Source organism: Zootoca vivipara, chromosome 7 (assembly GCF_965207765.1).
Source record: "Zootoca vivipara chromosome 7, rZooViv2.hap1.1, whole genome shotgun sequence".
Taxonomy (NCBI): domain Eukaryota; kingdom Metazoa; phylum Chordata; class Lepidosauria; order Squamata; family Lacertidae; genus Zootoca; species Zootoca vivipara.
In genome coordinates, this window is record NC_142590.1 from 73,421,552 (window position 1) to 73,445,715 (window position 24,164).

Below are 24,164 nucleotides of genomic sequence, written 5' to 3' on the forward strand. Positions count from 1 at the left end.
CTTTCTGGAGTAGATTTGGCAGGAGGAAGGAAAAGCAGGGGTGTACATGAGCCCCAAGGCTTCTTGTGGTTAGTCCTTGTAACACCAAACTATGGTTTTAGCATTATGTGCAAACACCACCCGTCCAGAGAGGTTTGTTAGGTCCAAGCTCTATGGCCACCTAATCATAGTGTAAAAGTCAGAGGCCATAATTTGAGGGCAGGTTGTTTGGTAATACAGGCAGCTGTCTTGCCACATTGGAAATGTAGGCCCCTTGTTTGGCAGACAGCCGAGAAAAGAAGAATGATGGTAAAAGCTTGCATCACAAAACCAAAACTACACGATTGGAAAATGTAGCATGTAGGAAACTGGCAAATTGTACCCATGAAGTGTTTCAACGAGGGGGAGCTTGTCCACTGTCCAGTGAAAGTTCTTATTTTGCATTTATATAAATAAACCGAGTAGATTTGATAACTTGTGTCACCAGTGACTCTCAAAAATGCAGGTGTTCTGGAGGATTCTTCTTGCCTAAGTGCTTGTATGTGGTAGGGGATATGAATGTTACTCAAATTTATATTGCAGCTGCAGTTCACGTTTCCTTATTTTCTGGTTCCTGCAAATTCCACTCTGCCCAGAGAATGCAAACATTTATAACTCTGTGTCGTTTTCGGTGGTTGGGACTGAGCCTTTCAAACTTAAACCAAAATGTTTTACCCAATACATAGTCCTTGTTTTCCAGCTTAAGAAATGTGTCAAGAAAAGGGGGGGAACACTGCTTCACAAGTTTACATCCTGCCTGGTATGTAAGCTGGCACAGAATTTTCTGCATCATTGTTAGTCAAGAAGCAATTTCTTAAAATTTGCTTGAAAAATGCAGCAATCCCAAGAGCAGGTTCAGACACAGATAAGCACGCTGCAGTTTTTTTTGACTTGTACCACTTCAAAGAGCAGGTAGAAAGCTCACGTCTTGAACCGCTCCCTTGTGCAGATGGAAAAACAAAACAACTCCCTGAACACAAAAAGTTGACCTTCTCCCTGATGTGCTGTCTTAAGTAAAATGTTTGCTTTTGTGGTTCTTGATTCCAGAAAATATTTGTTCCTTGCACATGAATCTTCCATGTGGCTCAGTGCATGCATTCTTTGTGTGCTTGGAAGCCCTGAGTCTATTGGCAAATGCTTCTTGTCATGTGCAAAGTGGTCTGAGAGACACCAACCTATGCATGATTTTCACAGCTCAGCTGATAGAAATATTGTCCGTTCCCCTAGCTTTTGGTCACTGATTCCTGAGCGCAGCAATGAATGCATCCCCCCTTTTAAAAAATGTGCTCCTTGTCTCTCAAATTCTTTGTTGGAGAAGGGACCACAATCCAGTTGGAGGACACAGGGTTTGATTGTAGAAGATATTGGGGTCAAACCCTGCCATGTTCAGTAAAAAAAAGGACATCCTGGCAAAACCTTTCTACCTGAGACCTTGGAGAACTGCTTTCAGACAGAGTAGGCAATGATTGTGAAGCAAATTACTTTCCCCAAATACAACTGAGAGCTGTAGTTTGCCCTCGTGGAGCTACAGTTTCCAGCACCATTAACAAACTACATTTCCTGCAATTATTTTTGGGAACCAGTGGACTTTAAATGTACAGTGTGTATGCAGTGAATATCTGTGCTAGGTAGGCAATTAGTTTGACTTGGGAGTGCTTCCAGACAACTTGTCTGTCATTCATCCTGATTTGTTTGTAGGCAATGTTGGCTCTTTAATGAGCATTCCTTTTGCTTTGTTTGTGGGGAGGTTAGAAGACAGCCAATGTTCTCCCGCACTACCCATTGCATTTCCCTGTCACTTTCCTTATTGCAAAAAAACAACACCACCATGATCTTTGGAGAAGGTGGTTTTCTGTGCAGGACTATCATCTACAATTGTGCAACCTGAATTTGCTGGTGTTTGAATAGGTCTGTCATATGACTGGGATTTCCCAGACATATCCGGGATTTGTCCGTTGGAAATAGCATCTGGGCAGAATTTCCGAAAATTGGTAAAAATGTCTGGGGAAACCCAGGTGTACGGCAACCCGTGTCGGAAGTGTTGGGTTTTTTGGGCGAATTTCCTTAAAAATAGCTCAAGATTTCACAGGAAAAGCTCAACAACTTTGCCCACCTCACCTCAAGGCAAAGCTCAACAACTTTTGTGTCCCGATTTTCACTTTGTGAAAAATGGCAAGCCTGTGTTCGAATCCCGCTTGAAAAGAGTGACAGGGAAGGAAAGGCCCTTGGTGTCAGGCAGCTTCACTGTGTTTCAGTGATTTATCTGAAGGGCACGAATGAAAGTTAATATATAAGCAGTTCCTCTGAAAGGAAGGGTTCTTCCCTTACTTCTTCCCTTCTGCCACCTGCCCCATCTCCTCACTTCCTCTGGTGTCGCATCTGGGCAGACTCAAAGCACTCCAGGCTACTGCCTCGTGTGCAGCAGTTTCTGCAGGCAGAAAATGTGGTATCTGTTTTTTTACTGTGGCTCAGAAGTGTGGGGACGGGCGTTCATGCCCACGCAGTGGGGAACCAGGGAGTTGGAATGTGGCGCTTGACAGCCATTGTCACTGGCAGGTTATTTATTTTTTTAATGTAATTGGTTCTTCCCAAAACTTAAGCTGCTGCTCTGCGTAGGGGGTCAGGAATGGGTCAGTAGGGTGCTAAAGATAATTAAAAAGAAGCAGCTTTCTGTGGCACAAACCCTTAATGAAGGAAAAACACAAACACCAAGCATATACATACACACACAGCTGTTGATGACAGCATGGAATTGAAGAAGGAAGTAACATGTCTAGACAGTGCCGGATTAGAAAGCAGGTGAGGCTGGCGGCTGAGATGAGGATCAGGTATTTTTCGATCACTCAAGGTTATGTCACCAACATCGAGTCGAATTGTGGGTTAGAATAGGGAACGCTGAGTTTCCGAGGGCAGAGGCGGGGAAATTTGCTGCTTTTGGAAAGTCCCACTCTCCCCACAAAGCTGCTCCAGCCACTTCTTCCCTGAGCTGTTACCCACTGGGGCCTCTGCCTGTGTGGAAACTCTTCCTGTCAGCTGGGATAGCTGAATCAAAACCTCCATGTTCAGGAGCAGTGTATCTCATGCCCTGCTGTTCAGTTTCCCAAGGCCATTTGGTTGGCTACTGTGGGAGACATTGTTGTTGTTTAGTTGTGTCCGACTCTTTGTGACCCCATGGACCGTAGCACGCCAGGCACTCCTGTCTTGCACTGCCTCTCGCAGTTTGGTCAAACTCATGTTTGTAGCTTCGAGAGCACTGTCCAACCATCTCGTCCTCTGTCATCCCCTTCTCCTAGTGCCCTCAATCTTTCCCAACATCAGGGTCTTTTCCAGGGAGTCTTCTCTTCTCATGAGGTGGCCAAAGTATTGGAGCCGCAGCTTCACGATCTGTCCTTCCAGTGAGCACTCAGGGCTGATTTCCTTAAGAATGGATAGGTTTGATCTTCTTGCAGTCCATGGGACTCTCAAGAGTCTCCTCCAGCACCATAATTCAAAAGCATCAATTCTTTGGCAATCAGCCTTCTTTATGGTCCAGCTCTCACTTCCATACATCACTACTGGGAAAACCATAGCTTTAACTATATGGACCTTTGTAGGCAAGGTGATGCCTCTGCTTTATAAGATGCTGTCTAGGTTTGTCATTGCTTTTCTCCCAAGAAGCAGGCATCTTTTAATTTCATGACTGCACCATCTGCAGTGATCAAGGAGCCCAAGAAAGTAAAATCTCTCACTGCCTCCATTTCTTCCCCTTCTATTTGCCAGGAGGTGATGAGACCAGTGGCCATGATCTTGGTTTTTTTGATGTTGAGCTTCAAAAAAGACATAGGGCTGACCAAAGGAGGTGCCTGAGGGTGCCATGGTGCTCACAGGGACTCCAGTTATAGAATGCCCAATATTGATATTTTCTAGAGGAGACACCTGCTTCAGGTGTCCTGGCCTAGTTTTTTATTTTATTTTATATATACAGTGGTACCTCGGTTTATGAACTTAATCTGTTCCAGAAGTCCATTCTTAAACCAAAACCGTTCTTAAACCGAGGCGTGCTTTCCCTAATGAGGCCTCCCACCACTGGTGGCCTCCCACCATTCGGTTTCTGTCCTTAGACCGCGGTAAAGTTTGTAGACTGAAGTAAACTTCTGGTTTTGTGGAAGTTTGTAACCCTAATTGTTCATAAACAGGGCTGTTCTTAAATCGAGGTACCACTCTGTGTGTGTGTGTGTGTGTGTGTGTGTCTGTGTCTGTGTCTGTTTACAGATCTCTTGCAAGGAATGTTTCTTGTCTTGTCAAGTAGCTCATATCTTGCTCACCAAGTCAAAATACAACCGGTGGTGACGCCGGGATTGTTTCTCTAATACCCTAGGATGACCATGGGTGGTTTGTACAGTAACATCCAAAACTCCTGTTTGCCATCTAATCATCGAGACATGCTTCAAGATGTTTGTTTCTTCAAGGCTTCCTGGCCAGACTAAGTTGATCTGCTCTTTTCAAAGGCCGTCTGCTGTCTTTCCCCTAACTGGTTCAAGTCAAAAAAGCCTTTTCCTTTGCTTTTTTTTTTTTGGTGTGTGGTCCAAAAAAAAAAAGGTCTCGCTTCAAATTAAGCTGCTGAGATTTGGACGGGGATGCAAATATGCTTGCGTGTGCTTGAACAAATGGTATATCCTGGTGCTTGCTTCTATAGGATGACAAGGTTGGCTGTCTCCCTACAGGCAGAATTGAAAGATTGGCCTGCAAATATCACGAAATAGGCCCCAGTTAGGCGCATTCACACATTAAGAGCACTATTATGGACTATGGATTGTATACAATGCAGCACTAAGTCAGGGTCCTGTCAGTGCAAGGATTATTGCAAAGGGACTACCGCCCTCCTCCCCTTGTGTGTCCACTAAATCTGTACTAGAGTTCCCTCCAGATTTGCAGAGGTCATGGGGCACACATGGGAGGAGGGGCACAGGGGGTTTTAGGGTCGCGTGACCAGTGCAGGGGATGCCACAAAAATGCTGTCAAATGGGACACGAGTGGGGGGGGGGGCGCTGCCAAATTTTAGCTTTCACACATTTTAAAATGCATTTTGGTTCCTTATTGTTTTTGTGGGGCAGAGGATTATGTTATAAAATTCAGAGCGTCGTGAAGATAATTATGCTGTGTTACGAGCCAGAATTCCTGACCACTGATTAATCTTCCTTGTAGACTTTATTTCCTTTGTGCAAATAACTTTCATATTTTTGGTGCGGTTTCCCCACCCCCACCCCATTTTTTTTTTTTTTTGGTATCTTCCTCCTTCCACCACTGTCTCCCATTGTGAAACACAGATGAAAAGCTAGCTTTATTTCCCTTCCTCCCTTCCATGGTGTGTTTGTGTGCTTAAAAAATAAAAATAAACTCATACTGTTAAAACTGCATTGATATCGATCTAGCCTTGAGATATTTGGGTGCAACAAGCATTCTCTTATGTGCGAGCAGCAGACGACAGTCAATCAAGAGCGTCTCCCAGACAGAACTGAATGAACACTTCACTGCAGCTGGATGGCCTTGGGCTGTGGCCATTGATGTGGTCTGTCTGCATCAAGGGAGGTGCTAAGTGACTGGGCTGGCTTTTTGCGCCAGCTCTCTTGGTTTGTATCCCACAGAAAGCCAGGGCAGGAAATTGTGGTAAGATGTACAAATTGTGGGGAGGTGATCTTCCAGTCTTATTGCAGGCAATGCGCTAGCTCAGCTTTTCGCATGGGAGGAAGAATATTATCATGTCATGGTTTTTTTTAGTGCCGTTTGGTAGCACTTGCATATAACTCCATTTAAAATGGTAACACAAGCAGTTTAAGATATCAGTTTAGCCAGGGTTTCTCAAACTTCTTGTTTACTTTTTTTGGGGGGGGGAGGGTGGCTCTAGCCAGGACGCACTAGCTTATGTGTGACATTTTAATGTATTTTTAATCTTTGTTGGAAACTGCCCAGAGTGGCTGCGGAAACCCAGCCAGATGGGCAGGGTACAAATAAATTATTATTATTATTATTATTATTATTAGTTTTATTGTAGCTGTTCCACAGTGTGTAGCACCCTAGGGGAGCCAGGGAGTCTCATCCCTCCACTTTTCTGATGGCCCATTAGCTACTGTTTTGAGAAGGTTCCAGGAACCACATTTTGGATAAAAGTGACGTTCATGAGTAAATGGGAATAGTAGATTTCATCAGGGCTGGTGCCAAAGGTTGGGATTGTCAGGCATCTGCCGGGGGTCCACACACCCAACAAGGGGCCCACTTGCAAGATCTTCCTGTACTTCCTGCTCCTCTTCACCATTGCACCCTACGTTTTCACCCTGCCTCTTGCTCTAGCTCAGAGAGTGAGAAGGAGGCACAGTAGATGCTTCTGCTCGCTTGCTCACTGACTCTCTGCTTGACAAGGAAGCAAGTGAGGTCCACTTCCTTGGGTCTTCTGATGGTTCCCTCACTGCAGGAAGTGAAGTTACAGGGAACCAGGCAGAGGGCCTTCTTTGCAGTGGCGCCCTCCCTGTGGAATGGCCTCCCATCAGATGCTAAGGAGATAAAGAACTACACAACTTTTAGAAGACACCTGAGGGCAACCCTGTATCAGGAAGTTTTTATAATGTTTGACATTTTTATTATTTTTTATATTTTGCTGGAAGCTGCCCAGTGTGGCTGGGGAAACCCAGCCAGATGGGATATTATTATCATTATTAACTGTGACAAGGAAAAGGATCAGCAGCAGCTTGTGATAACGGCGGTGAGAAGGTAGACTTACTAAGGGAGCACGGCCCATTGAGGCTGTCTTGCCGAAGAACCTTAGATTATGCATGAAGCTTGTGTGTTGTATGTGCATAAATCTTGTGGACTGGGGAACTCCTCCAACCTTGAACAACCTTGGCTCCCTTGAGACACTGTTGAACTCAGTCCCAGCCAACATGGCCAGTGGTTGGCGGTGATGGAAGCCGTAGTCAAACAGAATATGGAGGACTACCAGGCTGGGGAAAGTTGGGCTATACAGTATAAAGAGCACAGGGAGACACAGGGGAAATGCTGTTGGAACAATTGCCCAAATCAGGTTGGGAGATGGGATCAAAAGTGGGAGGCAGCCCCTGCCAGAAATCCAAGGATAAGAACATAAGAGTTTTGCTGGATTACGCCAAAGGCCCATCCAGTCCAGCATTCTGTCTTCACAGTGGTCAACCAGATCCTCTGCCAAATGGCATTCAATCCATTCATGCCTTGGTTTAAGAAGAGATACTCTCCCTTCTAGAACGCTCTTCCTCTTTGGAACTTTGTGCCCCCACTTCAGGTTGTGTGTACAGTCGTACCTTGGTTGTCGAACACCTTGCGACTCGGAATGTTTTGGCTCCTGAACACCGCAAACCCGGAAGTGAGTGTTCCGGTTTGCAAACGTTCTTTGGAACCCCAGTGTCTGACTCAGATTCCGCAGCTTCCGATTGAGTGCAGGAAACTCCTGCAGTCAATCGGAAGCCGCACCTTGGTTTTCAAACGTTTTTGGAAGTCGAATGGACTTCCAGAACGGATTCCGTTTGAGAACCAAGGTAGGACTTTACCTCCAATGGGGATCTGCCTCTCAGTTTGGCAAATCACTGGTTTAATGAATCCTTTGAGTGCTTTAGCTTTTGTGCTGTTTTTTCCTGAAAGAGGTATGGGCTGAGTCTGCTTTGCATCTGCAGTGGACTCCAGTTTTGACTGAAACTGCAACCCTCTTGCAACCCTAGCTTTGACCTGTGCTCTGGGCGAGGAGAAACTTACTCCTGCAGTTTCACTCACCCAGCTTACTTCATCATAACCACCTGTTTCATGTCAGAGTAAACTAGGAAAGCACCACCTTGGTTTCCCCCCACTACCTTCTTCTCTTTTTGGCAGCTGGACCTGCAGTTGTGTGAGAAAAGAGGAGGTGAAACCAGCCATTTTCATAGACAGAACAGAAAAAGAATACTGGGAGCAATTTCCTTGATTTGCCCATGAAAAGCAGCCCAGCTGGTTAGAGCATGGTGCTGATAATGGCAAGGTTGCAGGTTTGATCCCAACACAGTTCCCACAGAACAGCCATCCTCAATCCTTCAGATGTTTTGGACTACAACTCCCATCATGTCAGGGAGATCTCATGGTGGCTGGGGTTGATGGGAGTTGTAGTCCAAAACATCTGGAAGGTTGTAGGTTGGGGACAACTGTTGCAGTAATGATCAGCAGAATGTGAACAGACTTCTTGGACTCTTTCAAGGGACCTAAGTCCCTAGTACCCCCTTCTTTTTATTTCCATGTTGATGCTCTGTTTCCTCATCTATTGGCTCATTCAAATTAAGAGTGCTGAAGCTTTCAAAGACTTATCCTGGACCAAACCAGGATATTGTTAGGAGGGGGAGGAAGAGATATTGTCTGTGCTCTGATACTGTCTAAGCTGAATTTTACAGCTGACTGTCTTGTTTTTAATTGCTTTGGTAGAGGGTGGGTAGCAGAGAGCAGTGAGAGACCAATTGCAAAGGTCTGCCTTGTTATGTTGTCTTCAGAGAGAGAGAAAATGCATGTCTCAGCTTATCCAGAACATCCCCCCCCCCACTGCTTAAAAACCACCATAGGGAGGGGAAATAGTTAGCTCCTGGGTTTTCCAAGTACAAACTCTCTTTCTGTAAGCTGGTCAGCTGTGCTCTAAACATTCAAATAAAGGGTTTATTGGAACATTCATAATAAATCCTTGGCTATTCAGTATCAGAACAAGAGGGTTCAGAAGCAGGAAACCATTCTCTTTCCCGTTAAAAATAAAGTGGTGCTAGGCTTACCGTGTTCTACAATCCCACCTCCTTGCTGCTAGTATTTTCTGGTGCTGATGAAATTGTAACAGTGATTTATACAATTATAAACCATGTAGAGTATGAAAAGATTTGTTCACACTGTTCCTTAGAGTGGCATAATACTAGAACTTTATACGGTATGTTTATTTATTAATTTGAACAATATTTATCCTTTCTTCCAAGAAACAAGATTCTTGTGATTGTGGGCTAGATTGAGAGTTGGTGACTGGCCCAAGGTCACCCTATGAGCTTCATGGCTGCATGAGAATTTGAATTGGCGTCTCTCCTGTCTTAGTCCGACAGTCTAAGCAAGGGGTGGCCAATGTAGTCCCCTCTATACTACATTGTTGGACTTTGCTGGCTAGAGCTAGGAGTTGGGAGTCTCATGTCTTACCATTTTGAGGGTTAAATATCCATAAAAATTGTCCCACTTTCTAGATACTCACAATCAAACTATCTTGCCAGTGATATAGATGAAAACAGGAGTTGGCATTGTATAACACAGCCCTCCCCCTGCCACCACAGGTAAAAAAAAAACACCAGCTCCAAATATTTAAGAAATGACCTTTATTCAAAAGTCAATTGCAATAGCACAAAAGGGGACAGGGAAGGCCTCATTTGTATGTACTGCAGCCCTTAGTGGAAACACTTAATTCAAATGCCTGTCTTTATGCAGTACAATTATTTCAAGGGAAATATTAGTCAAGTACAAATTATAACCCATCCTCTTAAAGTGCTGTCAGTCAAACACTGCTTATTTTCCTAATCAAGCACACTTTTAAAATTGCAGGGGATCACTGATGGAAGAAAGATTGACATTGCAAACTAAAGCAGTACTGCTGTGTATAATCATTGTGCAAGGTTACCAGTTTTAAACAAATGTCTGAGTGCAGTATTTCTTTTCCCCCACCAGGACACATCTAATGGGTACAATATATTAGCTATTTGCTCCCCACGGGAGTATTCAGCTCTGTGTGTGTGTGTGTCCTGGGAACAATTTGTGCTATGTGTAGCCCATCTCGTTAGTGCCCTTTATTGGGATACTGTATCACTTCATCATTTGCGCTGTTGCTGTTTTTAATAGGAGGGCATTTCATTAAAAGGGTACTTGCTTCTCCTGCCAAAATCCAAACTTAATATCTGGCCTCGGTACAAACTCATTTTCCTCTGCTTCTCCCAAATACAGTAAAGGTGTTATCTGTTCTGAAAAATTAGAAAAGTAAGGAGCTTATAGACAGGGGCCTGAAGGAACTAAAAGTATTCCAGCTGCCTAATGTGATTTTTGTGGGATGTGTCAGTCAACTCCCAACATTTCAAGAAGGACCAACTGTCATCTGAGTCAGTTTGTTTGGACCGTTGAACAGTTAAGCTGCTGCTGCTGATAGATGCTATGAAGGAGTTGTTAAGACTCACTAATATGTAACGTATAGTTTATTTTGTAACCTAAGTATGAATCTGACAGTAAACTAGTTTGTTTTATTATAACGCAGATTCATGTGTATTGTTTTTAAGAGGGATAAAAGGGATTCACAACTAAGAAAGACTCTTAACAAGTCAGCAAGCCGTTTTGCTGCAGTGCAGACCTCAGTAAGGAAACGTTTATAATAAACTAAAGTATATTATAAACGTTCCTACAATTTTTATAGCTAAATGTGGCAGTTTGGGAGGTATGTATATTAATTGTTAACAAATGGAATACAAATACTCTGTAGTTACTGTTCCCTGCCTTAGAATCGAGTGTCAGTTCTTCTATGCCAAGGGCGGGGCATAATTAGGTTCTTCAGGCATCCATTTTTGGCCCATGAGGCTGTTTAGGCCAGGCCAGGCCACCTTGCCCTACACCTGACATCAGTTGTGGGTCAGGTAAAATTGTGGCTTAGCTAATTGGTGGTGCCTCCAAGGCTGTGTGCATAGCACCCCACAGTACTTAAGTACAGTCATACCTCGGGTTACAGTTGCTTCAGGTTGCATTTTTTCGGGTTGCGCTCCGTGCTGAACCCGGAAGTACCAGAATGGGTTACTTCCGGGTTTCGGCGTTCGCGCATGTGCAGAAGCGCTAAATCACACTTTGCACATGCACAGAAGCGCCGAATCATGACCCAGATGTGCAGACGTGGGTTGCGAATGCTGCGGGTTGCAAACGTGCCTCCCGCATGGATCACGTTTGCAACCCGAGCGTCCACTGTACTGACAGCTGATCAGCAGTGCTCACAGAAAGTGGTGCACGGTGCTTTGAAGCCCCGATTGTCAGGGCTTCAAAGCGCTGTGCACTACACAGGGCCAAAATAGGTCTCCTGACACCATTGTGAGGGGATTGATAGGTGAGCAGCCTCAGCCGCCTGTCAAACTTGACTTGTGGGGAAAGACGGAATTGAGGATTCAAGCAGATGTAGTTCCCCACCCCTATTTTTGGCACTTTGGAGACCAAACTCATTTATTCCCATGTGTTTTGGGGCATGCAAATCCCACCAGCAGCACTCATTCCCCCACCTGTGTGTGTTGAACAGAGTTTTACAATATTATCATTAGCAGCAAAATTTAAAACATAGGAATTAGGCTGAAAAGCCTTGTTTTGAGTAAGTCCAACTATAAAGTAAGCTGGCCTCCCTGTTCTTACCCAGCTTAAGAAAGAATCAGGTAACAACTTCTAAAGTATGTTTAAAAGTAAGATTTACTAACTTTATAGTCATGCATTGGTTCGCAGCAATGATATATATAAGCAAATATAAGCAATACTTATATTTACATTATAACCAGCTACAGGCATGTATCTAAAGATGGAGCAAACAGAGGCATGTCTGCATCCAACGATGGTCAAAGGAAAAGAGAGGAGCAAAGGAACAGGAAGTACTATATACTCCTTCCTCTCCAGGAGAGGAGGGGAAATGACACCACACAGAGCCCTCTCTACCAATTGTATTTTTATGGCCTGAGTATCCACCTATCAGCAATACAGCTCTGTGGTATTAATCCCTTCTCATGCTAACTAGCAAGAATATGCATTTGTTAGATTTGGCTCTAATATCCCACAACAGGGACAGGAACAAAAAAGCTGGCAGTGGCTTGAGAGCACTCTGCAGAAGGAGGTAGAACTACAATTCCTGTATAAGCATTGGTTTCTGCTTTCTTTTCCTCAGGGACTGCCTATGGTAGCAACTGCAGAAGGTTGCTTGTTCTGCTCTGTGGCTGACTGGCTTCAACAAATTTCCCAAGATCTAGATACTCCATATAGATATGAGAAATAAGTTTGCAGAACCAATTTACCTTCATTTCTCCCCCCCCCCCCAAGGTAATGGGCTCGCAGCCCAGCCTCAGATAAGGCTTTCCCTTCTTTCCTCTTCTTATCCTCATGCTCTGTCTTTTTGCCGTTTCCCTTGACATGTTTGGACAGGCAGGAAGGTACTGTAATAAATGCTTTCCTTCTTCCCTGCTATTTCTAGGAAGAAAAATGGCTGCCAAAGCCTTCAGTCCAGTATGAAGCCTGACTTTAGGCCCAGGAAAGGGGTGAAATTTTAAGCTGGGCAGTTGCCTAGCAACCCTTCTGCATTCTTTGCAATTCTAGGCCTATGGCCTTGCAAAATCAGTGTGCCAAAACAGCTTGACTGGTCTTGAGGGAAAGGTGGCTTAAGAATGCGGTTTGAGGGCAGAGATTATTAGGTGGGCCAACAGCCACCACTCTGAGGGGCACAGACTCTCCTCCATGAATATCCATAGGAAGATACCTGTAGTTGGAAGAGACAAACTTGGCACCATTCGTGCTGTGAAGACAAGGCCTGTGCCATGGTATGAAACTTTACCAACCCTCGTGGGTGTTCAAAGCACGCCGTAAACTTGTAGTAAAATTACAATAGCCCTGTAAGGTAGGCAGATATTGTTGCAGGTGGGGGACTGAGGCTGAGAAGTGGTAAATTCATGATGAAGGCGAGATTCAAACCAGAGTTGTTGTGATGCATAGGTTGGTCTTTTTAGGTACTATGCTTTATAGATTCCAAAGAAGATGCAATTTTTCTAACTCTAACTTCTCATCTCTTATTATTAAAGGTTTGTGGGGTTAAAAAAAAGCTCTGTTAACTTCAGGTGGCTGGTACAGTCAAGACAATGATCAATGTTAGTTACTTTTCGAGAAGTCAGATTTGTGTTAATCAAACAATTATAACTTTCTAGACACAGCAAGACAAAAAGGTTTCAAACGTACAGTCCCTGTTTTAAAATAAAAAACAGGATTAGCAGATGCTATCTAGCAAATGGTGAGGTATGTAACTAATAAAAACATGTGCAGTAATCCTATAGTTCTTAAGATGGTGGCCAGCCAGGTGGTTCCGGTTCGCTGCGGAGGCAATGGCGGCGCACTCCGTGTCGTCTGCTGAAGAGATGACACGGTTCTGGCTGTTGGAGCTCCCAGGGGTGTGTGCCAGGGCTAGGACCCCCCCCCCCCAAAAAAAACCAACGGGCAATTAGAGGTAAAGACCAAATAATAAGAAATTGGACTTAAATTAATTGATTTGGCAAAACGGAAGCAGAAAAGGAAGTCAGCTCTGCAAGGGGATTTTTTGTGAATGGGAGCAGAGCACAGTAGTAGCAGCTAATGGAGACTATTTAGCAATTTTGAAATACAAGAGATTTCCCTTCTTTTGTATACATATTGGATACAATTATGTCTGGTTGCTCTTCAATAGAGCAACTTTGAGATACAAGCTGACAGCTGGGCAGAGATACAAATTGACAGACTGAGTGATATCTGGCAGAGCAGCAAAAAAATCCTGTTTAAAGAGAGGCTTGGAAATACAGTACAGGAATTAAAACTTTAAACCCTGGAACTTGGAGGCACAAACCGAAGCTAGCAGGACAATTCTCTACCTATTTTGGGGAAAGAATCTCCCAGGAAAGGAAGAGAACCTGGAACAGCTGGAGTTGGGTTGGATTAAAAGTGCTTACTGAAGACCAGGGTTGCCACACTCAATAGAGGACAGGACTTCTGTGCCTTTAATTGCCCTGCTCTCTTTTGAGTCTGGAAACCTTAAAGGGAAACCAGCAGAGCCTTTGCTTGGAAATCAAAGGGTTTGCTGGTTTCTCTTTAAGGTTTCCAGACTCAAAAGAGAGCAGGGCAATTAAAGGCACAGAAGTCCTGTCCTCTATTGAGTCTGGCAACCCTACCAGGGATTTTATTGCAATATTATCTGCCAGTAAGTAACTCTTCAACATTCTCTGATGCCTTTGGAAGCATATCTCTTGAAAGGGGGGGGATTGTAATTGGTTCTGTTATTGGTAACTTGTATTGTTTCTTCAATAAAAACATTTTTTTAAAAAAAAATCCCACAAGAGGGCATGAAGGCAACAGATCTCCCCTGTTCCTTACTCTTGCTATCAGGTTGGGTAAGGCTAGGGGGTTGATGGGTTTGACGAGTGTGATGGAGGCTCCTCAGTTCAAGAAGCATACTCTCTGATTCCCAGGTACAGGTAGAAGGAAGAAGCCATTAAATGCAGCAAAAGCACTTTAAGAATGTTGCCCTGGCTAGTATCCATGTTTTATAACTCTGTATTTTTGTCCGTCTGTCTGGATACCCTGTGGGCTCTGGATAAACATAGGATTCTTTCCTCATCAAATGCTCTGCAGTATAAGCTTGGTTGATTGCCTTGGGCTGCCAGCAGCCACCACCTCTTTTTTTCTTGCCCCGTTGACTTGGTGAAGTGGAGCAGAGAATTGTCCCTTCTTCACACATGACAGATCAGAAAGGCAATCTGCTGCCTCCACCCATTTTCAACGATCTACAAAAGAAGGCTCACAAGGAGCCTGTGTTGTGCTTTTATGTCAGATCTAGTACTATGCTGAATTCCTTTAAGGGTGCCTCCAGACTGTCCTTGTTTTGCAGGAGGGATTTAGGTTTGTTGCAATTAAAGTGAATTAATGCGCTCTATCACCCTGGTGCAACAAATCCACCTTTTAAAAAGCCACAGAGAAATGCATTGAAAAGTGTGGGATGAACAAATGATTAATGGGAAACCACCCCAAAAGCAAATCAGGATAAATGCTCATTGTTCTACAACTGCGCCACAAATAAATCAGAACAAATGCTCGAAGACTGGATATAATCTAACCTCTGTGTAAGCTTTGTGCAAGCAAATCAGGTTGAATGTTCAATAAATAGGTTGCTTTAAAGTGGAATGTGTCAGGCAGCTGTTTTAAAACTGATATAAATTGCAGATTTAGGCCAATTTGGGAATAATTTGGGGATGGGAAGTGGCTTTCAAGACTATTTATTTGGGACATTGAGAGCAATAATAGTGCAATCTTTTATAGTGTGACATCCCAAAGTATTTCCTCCATATAGTTCTGTTCATGTGTGGACACGATGTTTCTCCAGCAAAAATTGCAGTGCTTCTATCACTCCCATATAATAAAACAGGAGAATAATTTTTATTGCTGTCATGAACGTTGAATGAAACAAGGTTGTGTGAGTGTCATGGGGATCTTACTGGATGATAGCAGTGATAATGCTTCTGTTGAGTGGCAGAAGTCTTTTCCCCATCACTATTTTGTGCACTTAAATTTTTTTCCCCACCATGTTTTAATGGATGACATCTAAAATTAATCATACTCTGAGTAGGCTCATTGGAATCAGTGAATTTAGGGGCCTTAAGATACAGTGAGCTGCATTGCTCCCCCACAGCTTCTTGGCATTAAGAAAAAGATGTACCCAATCCTATGCACACTACTTTCAGCACACTATTAATGAAATGTGGTTTAGATGCAAGCCTTGCTTTTTAACATTTGCTTTTATTGTGTGTGTTTTTAAGTGAACATTTTAAATTGTCTTTTGTAAACTGCTTAGAGATCTTGTTTCAGTAAGCACTATATAAATTGATTAAATAAATAAGTACATTTACTAGGGAGTAATCCCCCATTGGACAAGTGGGTCTTGCTTTCAACACACAGCGGTGCACACTTGCTTGGAAGTAAGTCCCATTGAAATAACTCTGACTTAATTTCAACCTCACACTCTCAGGGTAGTGCTGTAAGTCGTGTAGTCAGATGTTGTTGTTGGGTTTTTTTTTGTGAATTCTTAGCTAACATTCCATGTTTTTCTCTTTTGTAGATTCCAAAAGAGCTGCACTGATTGATTTGTCTGCCACCCTGTCTGCCACAGAAAGCTCTGTCAGGTGACAGCATATGTGAGTAATTTCTCTCTCTAAATTCATACTGCCAATTCAAAAATATGGAGACCCTCCTCTAAAAAAATGATTATCATGATGGCTTTTAAAAAGCAGTCTTGAGTTGCTTGCACACTAAATGACATGCATTTTAGAGCACCAAACACAAGCCTTTTTTGGTGGGCACCATTGCCGTTCTAAGAGAACAAGGGAGGCATAGCGAGTTCCAGCAGCTCTTTTCCTAGAAAAATAGCACTGATCAAACATACAGTGGTACCTCGACTTACGAACGACTCAACAACCGAATTTTTCAACTTACGAATGGGGCACATGGCCACATGCTTACGAATTTTTCGACATATGAACGGAAACCGCGGCAGTTTTAGATAGGGTTTTTTCGACTTACGAATTTTTAGATGGGGTTGCTTCGACTTACGAATTATTGTGCAGTAGTTCTTAGTTCAGAGAGACCTCACTGAAGCTTACAGCTCAAGAATCCAACTTTACAGATAGCAGATGTGACAAAGCCTGAGGCATACCTTGTATTGGGAGCTGTTTGTTTTGTGTATTATTTATTTAACAAGATTTATATACCTCTTAATCAATGAAAACAAGAAAAGGTAATAAAATTGCATGTCTGAGAAGATTTGCCTAAGTTTTTAGCAGGTGCCAAAAGCAATGCAAACGCAGGCACCTGCCTAATGTTAATAGGCAGTGAGTTCAAGAAAGTAGATGCCGCCACATTGAAGGATTGATTCCTTGCAATTGTAGAATGAACATTATGTGTCACCCAGGCGTGCACCTGATGAGGCAGTTGCAGCAACAGAGAGGCCCCGACTTCAGCTTATGTATCTTGCCCACCTGAGCTGCGTGCAAGCAGGCGAAGAATCCGTCTGCATCTAACCTGCTTCTGCTCCTCTCACTTCAGTCCCCTCTTGGTCCTGGGAGTCAGTGGAGCAGGAGAGGTGGGGGCAGGAGGAGGAGATGTGGAAGCCCATGACAGTACACCAGCCTGACCTCTCTCCCTCCCTCCCTCCTGTAACTGTCCTTCACTGTCCAGTCCTGCAGTTTCTCCTTCCTCTGACTCCGGGCTGTTTCAGGCTTTTCCAGATCACTGGATCCCTTCTACTGTCAGTCTCCAACCCCCCTTCTCCTGGTGCCCATTCATAAGTATCCAGCCACCACTCCTCAGTGTCCAACCAGTCCCTGACAGTTAAAAAGTTGTTGAAAACTTGATAGGGAGTGAAGGGTCTTGCATTTTAGGCTTATTGGGACCAGGAAACATTTCTTTCCCACCTCCCGTGTGATCTTGAGTTTTATTTCCATAATTAGGAGAGAGAGAGAGAGGGAGAGGGAGAGGGAGAGGGAGAGGGGGAGAGAGAGAGAGAGAGAGAGAGAGAGAGAGAGAGAGAGAGAGAGAGAGAGAGAGAGAACAGCCCAACTTCTACTTGCTGTGTCTTTAGATAGGAAGTGTTTTATCCATGCTCTGAGCTTAACTGATTCTTCATATTTGAAGCTAGGAATGAATTTCTCCCTAGGGGACAGCATCCTTTTTCAGCTGTGGGCCGGTCCACCGTCCCTCAGACCATGTGGTGGGCCGGACTATATTTTTTTTGGGGGGGGGGGAATGAACGAATTTCTATTCCCCACAAATAACCCAGAGGTGCATTTTAAATAAAAGCACACATTCCACTCATGTAAAAACATGCTGATTCCCGGACCGTCCGCGGGCCGGATTGAGAAGGCGAATGGGCCGTATCTGGCCCCCAGGCCTTAGGTTGCCTACCCCTGCTGTAGAATGTAACATTGTTCCTTTGGGATGTTTTCTTCTTTACGCACTTTTCCAGATGATACCCGCACTGCCTTTATGACATATTGTGGCCTGGATAGCATTGGCCGGTTGGTGGTGGATAACTTGCCATGCCTCCATGGAAGGAGATTATAGTGGAAGCCTTTTAGTGCTCTCCCTATTTCCATGCTTATCAGGGCGCAGAGCAGAAAATTCAGAGCCCATTGCAGCAACAACCTCAAAAGAGTTCTGTCCCTTTGCAGTTTTCTTCCCTGAGGCCTCTGCCAGTTTGGGCTCGCCTTCATTACTAATCCAGTTGCAGGAAAGCCTCCCTTATTATGCCATGTCTAATCAGTCAGAAACGAGCCTTTTGAGAATGCTGGCTGCTTCCAATTACACTCCACTTCACCTTGGCATAAAGATGCAGGGATGAGTGTAAAAAAACCTAATAGTCTTGTTTGATCCACATCACTGGCAAACTAGGTGTGAAATCAATTGCAGGCATGTTAAACAAAATGAAGGTGGGTTTTTAAAACTGGTTTTATAACATGTTCCTTGAGAATATATTGGGGTGGGGGTGGGGGACAAACAGAGGGTGTAGCATTGGAAGCCATTGTGATGAGTTCCTACACTTTAAATTTTACCACCACACCACTGCTGTGAGTTATGGTAGTTAGGTTACTGTTCACGAAACAGAGAGTGTGACTTGCCGAAAGCCCAAAACAGGTGCATGGCTGAAAATGGGACTTCGCCACTGTCCCATTGCCCACATAAAATCTGGTTGCCCACTGTAAGAATAAGATGCTGGGCTGTATGTGCCTTTGGTCTAACCTAGCAGAGTTATTCTTACAGTTTGCATTCTTTGCTCCTTGATTCCATTTTTGTTCCTTTGTTCCTTGATTCCTACAGTGCTTCCTTTTCGGTTCCTGTATCCTATTTTTTGCGCCCAGAGCCCTGAAAACATGAGCGAGGAAAAGGCTGAGTTCAGTCTTCTTGGAGCAGTGCATTTTGAGAAAGAAGCTTAGTACAAGATGCTCAGTCATGCATAACCCACTATTGGCATTTACCCAAAGTGACCGATATTCTAGATATACTGATTATTGAGCTAAACAGAACAGGTTTTGAAAATCTGAAGGAACGAGCTTTAAGTTGTTTCCTCTGACCTTGAAGCCTCTTTTCTCACCTATGTCTATTTCTTGAGCTGGAAATAAAGCCAAGAAACCCACGGGATATATTTTAAAAATTATATTCCTCCAGATCATATTCTTAAATGCACATTTTTAAAAAACCAATATTAAGGTGCTTTACTATGATTCAAAGCTCAGCAGCAAGACTTTGTATAACTGCATCCTAGATATATTCTAATATCGACTGAGGCTGTGTACACACTTAAAGCAAATAATAATAATAATAATAATAATAATAATAATAATAATAATAATAAAATTTATTTATACCCTGCCCATTTGACTGGGTTTCCCCAGCCACTCTGGGCTGCTTCCAACAAAATATTAAAAATACAATAAAACATCAAACATTAAAAACTTCCCTAAACAGGGCTGCCTTCAGGTATCTTCTAAAAGTCAGATAGTTGTTTATTTCCTTGACATCTGATGGGAGGGCGTTCCACAGGGCAGGCTCCACCACCAAGAAGGCCCTCTGCCTGGTTCCCTGTAGCCGCACTTCTCGCAGTGAGGGAACCACCAGAAGGCTCTCCGAGATGGACCTCAGTGTCTGGGCTGAACATGGGGGTGGAGACGCTCCATACAAAGCACATTCTTTCCTGCAAAGAATTCTGGGCAGTCTAGTTTACCCCTCACATAGTTACAATTCCCAGTAGCCCTTCACAAATTACAGTGTGCAGAATTCTTTGAGGGAAAGAATGTGTTTCAAATGTCCTTTAAAGATATAGTGTACACAGAGCCTAAGGCCATCAATACCTTGGGTTGCCTCAAACAATCATCGCTTAATCAAAGTTTACTTTGTAAGGGAGTTAATGTTTTGCAAGGATCATAAACACTACCAGGTCTTATTGTCCTTTTAGCCCCAGGATTATCGACTCTAACTGGCAGTGCCTCTCCAGAGTCTCAAGCCGCTAATTGCAAATGACACCGGCTGAACACATTTTGCTGAGGGGTGAGGAATAAGTACAGGATCACAGTGGAAGGCCTGCCCTAGCCTTCATGTGTTGAATAGACTGTAGAAAAAGGCCCTGTGTGAGTACAATCTTTGTGATTGAAAACACTGTGTTTTTTCTTCTTCTCAAGACAAGAGCTTTCCCTCGCCTTGCACTGAGTTGGTGCCTTCAGATTTAAAACCTAAGCAGGAGCCCCAATTCACATGATATGGAAAGCAGCTACTAGCTTAGGTGCCTTTCAAAATCCTGAAATAAATCAGAACTCTATTGATGGCTGTTAGGCACTGGAGGAGCCAAGAATGAAAGCTCCATAATTTGCTTACAGTGCAGAAAGTTCTGTGTTTATTCTTCTTCAATCTCAAACAACAACAATCCGCAAGTGTTCAAAACACTTCACGTTTTCTTGGTAAGCCAAGAATTCGCTTCCCACCCCCTTCTGTCCCCATCTGCTTTTCCCTTTGCGTTGCTGATCATTTTAGTTTGTAATTCTGAAGGCAAGGGCTGTGCTATTTTTATTGAAAGGTCAGGTGCCCTGGGAGCACTCTCACCCTGGGAGAGTGAGAAATAAATGCTCTGGATAAATAAATACATAAAATAAAGCTGGCTACTACACACCCCTCCAAACATTTAACCAGTGCTTTGTGGAGAGCGAGTTTGCAGCTGCCGACCCTGATCCTGGACTGTGCAGAACATGAGAAAGGCACTACTACATTGCTACATGGGTATGCATAGAGGTCTGGCATTCCACCTGCATGAACATATTGAAGCTGCCCTGTGCGACATCAGACCATTGGTCCATCTTACTCACTACTCTGGCAGTTCACTGGGGTCTTATTTACTGTTGTTGATGGAATTGAACATGGGTCCTCCCTTTGTAAACTATGTTCTCTGTTGCTGAGCGATGTTGTACCAGTTGCTGGAAATCACAGGAGGGGAGAGGGCTCTTGTGCTCAAATCCCACTTGCTGGTTTCCCACAGGCATCTAGTCAGCCACTGTGGGAACAGGATGTTGACCACATGGGCCATTGGCCTGATCCAGCAGTCTCTTCTTACATCCTTAGTGGTTGTGCTATAGTTTGCAGTTTTTCCTCTTCTGCACGCATTGACGGAACATACATTCAGTCTGAGATGATTACTCCAATGAGATAATGGTGAGGGTTGAACTTTTTTGCTTCCTCCAAGGAGCTCAAATGTGTTCATTCAGTATTTGCCCCACTGCGTTCAGCGGAGCTTATTCCCAGAGAAGTGCGTGTAGAATTGTACGTTTAGACAGTTTGCTAGACTCGCTCCTTCTTCTCCCAAGATTAATCAAATAAACAAATGTGATCATTGTGGTGTATGTTGAGCCTACTGAAGCTTTTATTTCTGCGTAAGAAAAGCTTAAATGAAAATGGCAGTGTCTTTTCAAGTTGAAGTTCCCAAATCTCACAATAGGTTAGCAATAGCTACATGATACCTTAGTATCTCGAAGTGGGAAAATGGCTGCCATCCGTTCCTGATGATGGCTTCACACACAGGGAAGGGGTCTAATCTTTTTGAATCTTGCTGTGACAATTCCTCCCTCTTACTTCAGTCGGGCTGACATGTAGCCATGTCACTCAGCAAGTGAGATCCCGGCCCAACCAGTGTGTGAGTAATGAAACATCAAGAGCCTCCCATTCCCTATTGACTGAAATCCTCCAGACAGAACTGTCTTCTCTGTCTAGCTGGGTTCATTGGTCCTATAACTTATCTCTCTCACATTGACCTCAGAGTCCTTTGGCGAAAAAGAATTCTGTAACCAAGGTTAAGAATGCTACGCTCACCATAATATTTGTTTCTGTCACCACCCCCTGTTTGTATTCACTGTTCCTTTTAAAATAAACTAAGAGGAATACTTCTTTTTTTAAAATTCTTCTTTATAGAGCTGTCTAGGTTTTGTGAACTGCAGGGGAGGTGCTGTTGGCTGTCATACCACCCTGGGAATTTGTCCTATGTAAATCCTGTGTGCGAGAGGATTTTTTTTTTGTAATTTGTAATTACACACACACACACACACACACACACACACACACACACACACACACACTGGTGTATCTGGCCAAGCCATTGTATACATTTCAGTGCTGGGTCAAGATGCACCGCTTTGCACAGGCCTTTGAGGGTGGAGAGCAAGATCAGATTTCCCCCTCTCCATTTAATGTTTGTGTATTACATGGTTTATTTTTATTGAGCTGTACAGAAAGGGAAATGAATCCCAACCAACTGTAGACATGATTTTAAGAGAAATTGGGAGCAAAATTTGGGAGCAAACTAGTGTGAATGTGTATGGTAAATAAAAATATTTTTTAATGAATTCTGATTACAATTAAAAGCAAACAATCAGTATCTGTATCTTGGAAGATCTGTATCTTCCAAGATCCAATAGCAAAAGAATACAAACACCAACAATGTATGCTGCCAAAATAACAAGAAACTAAACAGATGTAACTCAAAAAGTATCACAGAACAAAAACACGTTTTGACCTTGGTCTTCTTCAGCTCCTGCCACAATAAAATGATTAATTTGGGCGCAGTATTGTTTAGGGGACCTTGTTGCGTTACTGATATTCCTTTTTTCTTCCTCTTTAAATTCATTTCTTAATTTTTAGTTTGGAAATTGTTAAATTCGGTTGTGCACTTTTAGGTGTGTTTTATTTATTGTTTATTACTATTTTGTCATGTTTGTAATTATGTAGATCCTTTCATCTTTTTTCTTTCTTTCATCTTGTAAACTGCCTTGATCATAGTTTTAACTATGGAAAGGCAGTATACAAATATGATGATGACAATGGTGATGACTAAGGTATAACAGAAGGACCCTGTAGTTATTGCTGCATTTGACTAATATGTCTACCCCTCCACAATCTGTTTTCAAGGATTCTTATTTATTCCACAACATTTTTAACTTCCACCCCAATGATCTTCCAACAAATTTAGAATGGAGTGAGTTAGCAAGCTTAAAAAATAAAAATAAAAAAGCACCATGGGTAGCGCCAGAAGTGGGGTTTGCAACCAAAGAAAATCTTCTCATGCCAGTTGTGAGATCTAATTGTTCTGAAGCAGTGTTGACAGAGCAGAGTGCACCTCTCCAAATGCAGCTGCCTAATCTTAATTGTTCAGTTTTTGATCTTGGAGCCCTACCAAAGTGAGATAATGTTTTGTGTCCTCCTGAATCCAATAACTTGCTCATTCAGAGCAGCAGGCCGTAGCTTCATGTTTGCTGTCCTCTTCTCCTGTAGCTTGAATCATGGGGAGCAGTAAGAGCAAACCCAAAGACCCCAGTCAACGGAGGCGCAGTCTGGAATCCACAGAAAATATCCATGGCGGTTGCTCTGCCTCTCAGACACCCAGCAAAACCACCGTGTCAGACACTCATCGGACTCCCAGTCGTGTGTTTGGAACAACTACCACAGAACCAAAACTCTTTGGTGGCTCAAATACATCTGATATGGTTACCTCTCCTCAGCGCTGCGGGCCTCTAGCTGGTCAGTATGATTCCTACCATGTGTAGAACTTTTCCAGACTTTTTTAAATGCGTGTATAATGAACATGCTTTCGGAGTTGTGGCAAGAAGGCTCTGTTCCCCAAAGTAGATGTGTGTCTAGAAACACAGGGTCTTCAGTCCCATCACATGCACAACTCTTTGCACAGGGATCTTTTTAAGACTTTCATATGCCATGGTGGGGCCGTTGACCTTAGTGCTGCCCTTCCTACTTACATGTAATTGCACGTGGTGTAAAAAGTACTCAAAGGGGGCTTCAGCACATTAATTTCCCCAACACACGTTGCTCTTACAACAAGAGCCCTGACTAAATTTGATATGCAATGGTGTTCAGCTATAGTCTTGAACTTGTCTTGTTGCAGGTGGAGTCACCACCTTTGTGGCCCTCTATGACTATGAATCACGAACAGAATCAGATCTTTCTTTCAAGAAAGGGGAACGCCTCCAAATCCTCAACAACACGTAAGTACCTTTTGCCCAGGTGCTGAGCTAAGGGATGCATTTAATTTTGTAGTAAACATATTATTCCGTCGTGCTGCACAGCATCTATGCCCATGCTGCGAAATAAGAAAGGACAAATTCTTCCTTCTCCTTTCTTGCTTCCAGCTCTTTCTGTTAGATGTTAATAGGATACAGTAAGTTGGGTCAGTTTAAATGCCTGGGCTTAGATAGCAGGGGGTACCATTTTGGGGACAATCCATGTTTTGATCCCCCACCGTCTGATGTTCCAAGTTGCATCCTGTGCTGATCCTA

The 24,164-nt window shown here is 43.4% G+C and overlaps 1 protein-coding gene across 2 annotated transcripts in view; it reads left to right on the forward strand.

Annotated features, from left to right (window-relative positions):
* The window catches only part of SRC (SRC proto-oncogene, non-receptor tyrosine kinase), a 96,722-nt gene that overhangs the window by 36,792 nt on the left and 35,766 nt on the right, over positions 1 to 24,164 (forward strand). For both annotated transcript variants that reach the window (XM_035122157.3, XM_060277273.2), the window contains exons 2-4: positions 15,908 to 15,983; positions 23,149 to 23,394; positions 23,774 to 23,873. In XM_035122157.3, coding sequence (XP_034978048.1) covers positions 23,157 to 23,394; positions 23,774 to 23,873 — 338 coding nt within the window. In that variant the 5' untranslated portion in view covers positions 15,908 to 15,983; positions 23,149 to 23,156. The remainder of the gene's footprint in view (positions 1 to 15,907; positions 15,984 to 23,148; positions 23,395 to 23,773; positions 23,874 to 24,164) is intronic.